Source organism: Galendromus occidentalis, unplaced genomic scaffold (assembly GCF_000255335.2).
Source record: "Galendromus occidentalis unplaced genomic scaffold, Mocc_1.1 scf7180000075647, whole genome shotgun sequence".
NCBI classification, from domain to species: domain Eukaryota; kingdom Metazoa; phylum Arthropoda; class Arachnida; order Mesostigmata; family Phytoseiidae; genus Galendromus; species Galendromus occidentalis.
Genome location: NW_003803637.1, coordinates 2972 through 10515, shown reverse-complemented (window position 1 = coordinate 10515; position 7544 = coordinate 2972). Strand labels below are relative to the sequence as shown.

Here is a 7544-nt window from a genome sequence, read left to right as displayed (position 1 = left end):
TCGTGTATACCTCGTCTAGAATGATCACACGGAATACTAGAGTCAGTCTTGGGCTCCCCCTCAGCTGGCTGAGGTTTATTGTCCTTATATATATATAGCGAGTCATAGGAAAGGGTTGAACACAGAAGAGCATCCGAATATGGGTCACACTGAAAACACTGTGAACGGGTTAAGTGGCGACCGGTCAGTGACCGTTACAGACTGAGGTCTTCAGTCTCTCGAGCGAAAGGTGAAACGTACAATACTCATCAGCAGCTAGCAAAGGGGTGACCCTCTGATTCTCAAAAGGAACTGCGATAGCGAAAAGGGCAAGGGGGACTGAGGGAACGGAAGGAGGAAAAGGTTAAAGAGCCTTAGGAAAAATGCATTGACGCACTACTAAGTAAGAAACCTTAGGCTCATTACCTGGAGGGAGAGAGCGGATAGTGTTGGATTCGGAGAGTTTCGGATCATACGTTGGAGGGAAGACATGAGGGGGAAGCCGTTCCATAGACGGAATGTGCGGGGGAAAAGCTGAGGCGAATCGAGGAGCACGATTGGAGGAAAGTTGGCCAGAGTGGGGATTCTGCTTGGTACTCTTTCTAGTCACACGGGCGGGGAACGAAATAGGAGGAACGAGGGAAGAGATTTGAGCGGTCGGTAAGGTTACGATGGGAGGATAAAGCTTCAAGAGAAGAGGATATGGCTGAATCACCGATGAGACGGAGAGCATGTTTTCTAATAGAGTCCAGGATAGAGAGGGATGAAGGAGCGGCTTCACCCCAGATATGCGAGCAGGAGTCAAGAGAGGGACGGATTTGGGTTTTATAGAGCAAAAGAAGGTGAGGGGGAAAAATAACGTTAGGCTCTGAAGAGCAATCCTGGTCTTAGGGAAGCTGACTTGGCCATGTTTGCTATGAGATTGTGCCATTCAAGGTTTGATGAAATAAAACTAGAGATATCCGATGAAGGAAGTAGCGTTTCGTTGTCGAAAGAGATGATAGGACTAAACGGTGTCAAATAATCTGTAAATTGTGTCAATAATCTGTAAATTCGTAATTATCCAATTGTGCTAATTGTGTTCCCCGCCCGTGGAGAATCTCTCTCTCCCTGCAGTTCCAAAGTAATTTGTGATACGTTCTGCCACCACCCGGAGATGGTTCGCTCCGAATAATCGTACCAATAAAATGAGTTGAGAGTTTAACCGCTACGAAGCGACACGGTCGCGTTCTCAATCCGTCTAAAATTCCGCATTGTGGGTCCGTTCCGAAGCATAGTTCAAATCGTCATCTGTCAACCATCAAGCTTCCCCTTTACGCAACCGGTCCAAAAATTATCAAACGGCTTGGTTTTCCTCGTGAAAAGGGTGAGCTGCGTCTTCAGGGAGTTGGACCGGACCAAATTATTTGAGCCCCATTGCAGAATCTTCTGGAGATCGCAATAGAATGAGGAGAGCAAGGTGCTTCGAGAGGACTTTGTTTGGGTAGAGGTCAGCTGCTTCGTTCGGAATCCGTGAGGATTCTGAGCATAGGCTCACCGAGAAAGGTACTCAGTCGGCAGGAGTCCACTGTTTGCAGTTCAGAGTTTGTTTCGGCACAATGTTCTGATGATCTCCGAGGGTCGAGGGCTGGCAGGGAAGATGCTCTCAGGAATGAGGACGCAAGGGATGCGTGTGACAGAAGAATCTGTACTTGATGTTTATTTGAATGCTGCCTAGATACCGCCTGGACTCCATGGGCCCCTACAGTGAGAAAAGAGGAGTTCTCCAGCAAAAGCTGATCAGTCTTTTTCTGTGACAATTGATCGGAGTTTTTGGCTCGTATACTGACGTGTCATAAACACTGACTTCTGAAAACTTTCAAGACAGTAATGGAAACGCCTTTGTTCACAGAGGAAGGCAATTTCTCAAGATTCCTCCATACTGCGGAAAGTTTTCGAGGAAGTGTCCAAAAATTGATCATAGCACCTTCCTTACGTTTAAATACGCTCAGTTTTTCTCCAGTGGGTATCCGTTTCCTTATGTTGAAGGACAGCCATGTCTCGACGGTTTCTGTCTCCCTTTGGAAGCTGTGTCGCTTGGGATCTTCCTCCCAGAGACGAGCTTGGAACCGAGGCGTTGAATGACGATCAAAACGCTGGTGCTGCTACTCGGCCGATCGTGATTCGGGATGAGGTTGTTCAACCGTCTGCTCAGATTGTTGGTCATCGGAAACGGCGATCCAGGAATGGCTTTATTCAATATGCACTCATGGTTCAGCGTGAGGATCGGCTTCGTTTTCAACAAGCCATCGATGTTGCTGGACTCATCTGGCCAGACGTGGATGCTGAAGCGTCGTCCGTATCGTGAGCAGGCCCTCTGAGAGCGCTCGCCTCCCAGGCCTCGTAACCGCCCGGAATGTGTTGCACGTAGGGAGCAAATGGAGAGGTTGATTTCTGAGCTTTCTTCTAGCCTGGGAAAACTGACTAAATAAATTCATTGTTTGTGATTGGTATGAAAGGGGTGCTTATTCCATTGAGTTGAGACAGACAAATAGAGGGGAGTCTTGAAACATGAGTTCCAAGAAGACGACGGTGGCGAAGACCGCCAAAACAAACGTGAGCTTCCTACGTTTTTTTGTTGTTGTTTCATGGGTAGATTATGTTCTCCCCATCACAGGCCCTAACCCTATGCCCTGGTCAGCGTTCCAAAAGCGTAAGATTTGGTCCGCGACCGAAACGAGATTCGATTGAGCTGAGGCAGGTGGAGCTTGGCGGACACAGACAACTCATCGCCGAACAACCCATCGCCGAAATCTCAACGCCGACTTCTCAACGCCGGATAGCTCGACGCCGGGACAACTCATCGCCAGACAAGCTAACGCCGGGACAACCTGACGCCGTACCATTCTTCACCGGTCAACTCCACGCCGAGAACCTGTCGAGTCCGGTCAACTCAACGCCGAGAACCTGTCGCGAACTCGATCCTAGCTCAGGAGGCACACTGCTTGAAAATGATGCGTCCAGATGATTCGCTATCCCGAGTACACAGCTCGACGATAGGTACTTCCAGTAAATCCAAGGACCGTGCGTTTGCTCTGATTCTCGTGCAAAGCATGAAGAAACCGAGCAGTCCGCTTTTGGTAACGAGTGCGGAGGCAGAGCGAATTGCACGTGTCTTCTGTCACAGCTCCAAAACAAGACGTCGGCGTCACCTCCTGATTTGCACCGGGTGATCGCGTGCGTTGCCTCCAGTGGCATCAGGCCTCCACGTGCTGCCTGTCGTCGGTGCCTCGAAGAATTTACCGCCGACGGTTTGAAAGTTGAGTGGCGAGAGGAATAGAGGAGAGACAGAGGAAAAACAATAGAGATGAGTTGGTTGTAAGATCCCTCGAGTCACGCATCGATTGGAATGTGCAATAAATGGTGAGAAAAGTGAGAAGTGAAACACGGACATCTTCAGTTCAGTTCGACACTACCGAGAGCTAGAAACGACATGGCGCCCAACAACCACTGAAACGCACCCCGAACTGAGCTGCGGACGTAGTTGGAGCAATTTCCATCGCAATGCACGACCACGAGGATCAGGAACAACCCAAGAACTCCACCTTCAGGCAAGAGGCCAGTGCATCAAGGACGGAACCTCAAGATGAAGAGAAGAATAACAAACGGACGACCGAGAGGACGTTGATTCTCGAAGAAATTCAACAGTTGAGTGTGTTCTGTAGGGACATGCTGAAGAGCACACCCCCGGCGGATATTCCCCGGCTCCAGGCAGGTTTAGAGTTCCTTGAGGGTCACTTCGAGAAACTGAACAAAACCAACGAGATGCTCTGGTCCAGTATGAACGACATCGCAAGGCTCCGACAGGACAGAGCGAGACAGAACACATTCAATTTGGAAACGAGACTGATGATCTGCAGGATGCGGAAAGCGATCGAAGATCAAAGAAAGGAGGAACCGGCACCGCATCGGCGTGAAGATGGCAATCAACCGAGTGCGAAACAGAAATGCTGCGGAAGTTCGAAGAACGCTCGTAAACTGGAACATCTCAAAATGGATCGCTATGACGGTAAACTCGATAACTGGCTGTCTTGCAAGGGAAGTACTGAACATGCCCCACGCCGAACGGGCTGAAACTTCAGGCTTTTTTTCTCCTACATGGGGATAGAAGAACCCTAGAATATTACCTGCGTATGGCCACCCTGAGTATGTTCATTTGACTGACGAAAATTGGCCCTTCAGCATTGGATTCTATGGAGTCATTGCAATGCTATGCAGAATGATGATTATATGCTTTATTTCAAAGTTTTTCTGTAGATTTCTGCTTGAATTTGGCGCCAGAACTTGATCAATGAATGTGGTAGTCGACAAAGGAGCACTTGACGCAGAGCTCCATCTTGCAATGCACGCATCTAATTGTAATGTCGCTTAGTCTCTACGTGGGTAACACAGATGTCACGAACTGGTGTTGAATAGAGTTTATTGAACTTAGTCGGCTAGTCACTCTGGCACACACCTACAACTACCCTTCACGATTGCTTGCGCTCGAATGAATCTCTCTCTACTTCAAGTTCTGACGTCATTGATGCCGCCGTCACTAACTTCTCGCGCGATCGGCCGCCGATCGTCTCTCTAACGCTCGACTCTGGCGCCCTCTAGCGTGATAATCAATCCACGCACGACATTCGACCACGCTACCGCGCTGATCTCCCGGTGACGTCGCAATTGAGCGCGGTATGAATTCGAGCGCAGCAAGCATTCGATCACGGAGTGGTATAATAGCGCGGAATACGAAAAAAGCGTGGCGCGCATCTGAATGCGGCGCGAATTTGTGCGCGTCGTGAATCTGACCGCAGCGTTGATCTGAGCGCTTTTAGAATTTGAGCGTGGAGTAGGATGAGAGCGCCAAGTATGTTGAGAGCGCGGAGAAGACCGAGGGCGCGGAATAGATTGAGAGCGCGGAATAGGATGAGAGCGCATAATACAAATGGAGCGCGCAATAGAAATAGAACGCGGCGTTCATCTGAGCCGGAGAAGAGTTTAGGCGCAAGTAGGGTTAGAGCGCGTCATAGTTATCGCAGATACAAACGAAACGTAGTCGAGCCGAGCGAGCTCCTCTTCCTTATTGTAAGCTGACCCGCCAGTGAGCTCATCTATTCACGGATACCTCGAACTTTTGCGGGGACAAAATCCACAGTATGTCCGAACAATGATCGCAACTTATCACTTTTTTTCGCCCTATACTTGTAAGAAACAACACCACTCACAAGTGATCTTATCACGGATAATAGCTCGTCTTATTCGTTCTTCTGCACATACAGTATAGAACAGACACATCGGTTGATTTATTTAGAAGGTGATATTGTGCGCTACGGCCTCGAGATAATCAAGCTTATTCCAATCGACGTACTTGCAAACAAGAGCGCGGAGTCTGCCGTCGCGATCCCGGTATCGCTTCCTGGGCGCTCTCGGCCCCTGGGCGAGGAGATTAGTTACAATGAACTCTGTTCGAGCTTGCTCAGTCATCAGAACTTCTACGAACTTGAGGACGTGGGGATTGGAACCACCCGCTCTCTTGGAGAATGCTGAATGCCACGATTCGACGGTGTTATTTGTCCGTGCAATTCCATTCAGAACGGAATTGTGCGTATTCCACCACTCATGTTTCATGAGAGGTGCGTTGCGTTCGCGTCCAACCCACGTGCTCTCGAAGTAATTTATAAAAGCAGTCAGAATGTAATTGTTTTCCTTGACGAATTTCGACTGCAGGAGGGTGTTGAAGACGGCCAATACGTCGCTCGTCGGTACGAAGGATAGAGCCGGAAACATACGAACATTCAAGGCAAAGTCCAAATCCGCTGTGTATCTCCGTCGAAGATCGGCGTCTCTTTGGATCCTCCGCCATAAGCATTGATGGAAATGGAACATGCACCCCAATATTTCCGCTCCAGGGAACGCTCTTTCCAATTCTTTTATCATGCCGATCTCGAAGTCGACATGGACTCGCCGCGGAAGGGAGCCGTCCAGTGCGCTCGCGACCACATCCAGAAGTCGACGGTAGGTCGCCGAAGTCTTCGAGGGCAGCAGACAATACATGACTGGTACCGACTTCTTTTCGGGCAGTCCTACGTGAAAAGTATACAGCTGGTCGAAGAGCTTCGGGCACACATCAAATGTACCGTCGACAAACCACTCATCGTATTTCTTGAGGAGGTTCAAGTTCTCAGGTGTCGCGAAGACAAGAATCCGGTCAGCTTCAGTCTCGCCTGAATCGTAGAACAGAAAATTCTCCCCTTTTTCTGTCACCTATAAGAAGAGAGTATTTGTAATGAGTTCCTAGGTGGGAGGAAGGTCCGGGACAATGGCGCGGCGTTCCCAGTTTCTTTTGGAGCCCGATGTATGACTGGACTTCACATATGCATCGAGGAATAACTTTCAAGTTAAACAAGGAATATCGGCTGGCCGCTGGAATCGAACCCGGGACCTCCACAACTATGGTGGCCCCGCCATGGACCGCGACGGCATGCGTCGCACGTGCTAACCACTCGGCCGATCTGCGGAATAAACTGCCATCTGAGAATCGAAGTAAAGTATTCACAACAACCTTGAGTCTCTCCGGTAATCGTATATCCTCTCGACGTGAGGGATTGCATGGCAGATTTGTCTGACCACCGCGAGACCGTGATCGGTAGACTTTTTGTCGCAGAAGCTCAGTGCTCGGCATTCGGCCCATGACCGCCTTCGAAGTGATGGCTTTCAAATTTTCCGAGATCAGGGCCATGGGTCTTGACCACGATTCTCGCTGAGCACTTTCGTGCAATTGATTCAAGTTCTGGCGAACATGAATGTTCTCAGGGTCAGGCATATGGCTGTGCTCGGGTTTGCCCTAGAAATGGAGCGATCCTTCGTTTGGGAGCGAAGTGAGGATTCTCCGCTCGAAGCTTAGGTCTGAGAGACTTACCACGATCGAGTCGTTTTCGGTCTTGACCCGAGCAAAGCAGGTTTTGACCGTGCAACGCCAGTGAGTTCTCTCGTTGATAGTACGATCTTTGCGATAAACATACCCTTCATCACACAGGAGGGGCTTCCCGCGATTGGATTTCACGAAATTCAGAGGCATCACTAGGGTTATAGCTCAGGCGAGATCCAAGACTCGATGTCAGCAATCGAATCCAAAGGGGCAGGTGCCAGATCCGATGATTGCCCAGCTTCGTTGTGTTTGATCGTTAAGGAAGAACATGGATGCAGGTTCAATTCTCATGGGTGCTTGTGGCGGTAGATTCGAAGCGACAATGATCACTGGAAGAGATACGTGGAACTCGCCGAAGGAAATCGAATGGTGCCGACTGTCTCCATCGTCCCGCAGATTGATCCGGCACTTGAAGCCGAGTAAGTCAGAGATCCCCGTGAATAATCAGAGTATCTTGGCCGTCCTCAAAAAAATTATTGCGAGAACTCGAGCCTTGGACGTGAATGCCGCACGGATCAGACTCGAGAAACAATGAGACTCGAGGAACAGGAAAGCCACAATCCTGTTGGATGGAGAGGTACGATTTGAGAGTTCAGTCGAAGCGGGGAGTGCTCGG

The 7544-nt window shown here is 49.6% G+C and overlaps 1 protein-coding gene across 1 annotated transcript; it reads right to left on the bottom strand.

Annotated features, from left to right (window-relative positions):
* Positions 1-5307: 5307 nt before the first annotated feature.
* Positions 5308-7078, bottom strand: LOC108864702 (uncharacterized). Its single transcript, XM_018640847.1, has 3 exons — positions 6920-7078; positions 6653-6844; positions 5308-6264 (listed from the first exon to the last, which is right to left on the bottom strand). The coding sequence occupies exons 1-3, from the start codon at positions 7076-7078 to the stop codon at positions 5308-5310; spliced, it is 1308 nt and encodes a 435-aa protein (XP_018496363.1).
* Between the last annotated feature and the right edge of the window lie 466 nt (positions 7079-7544).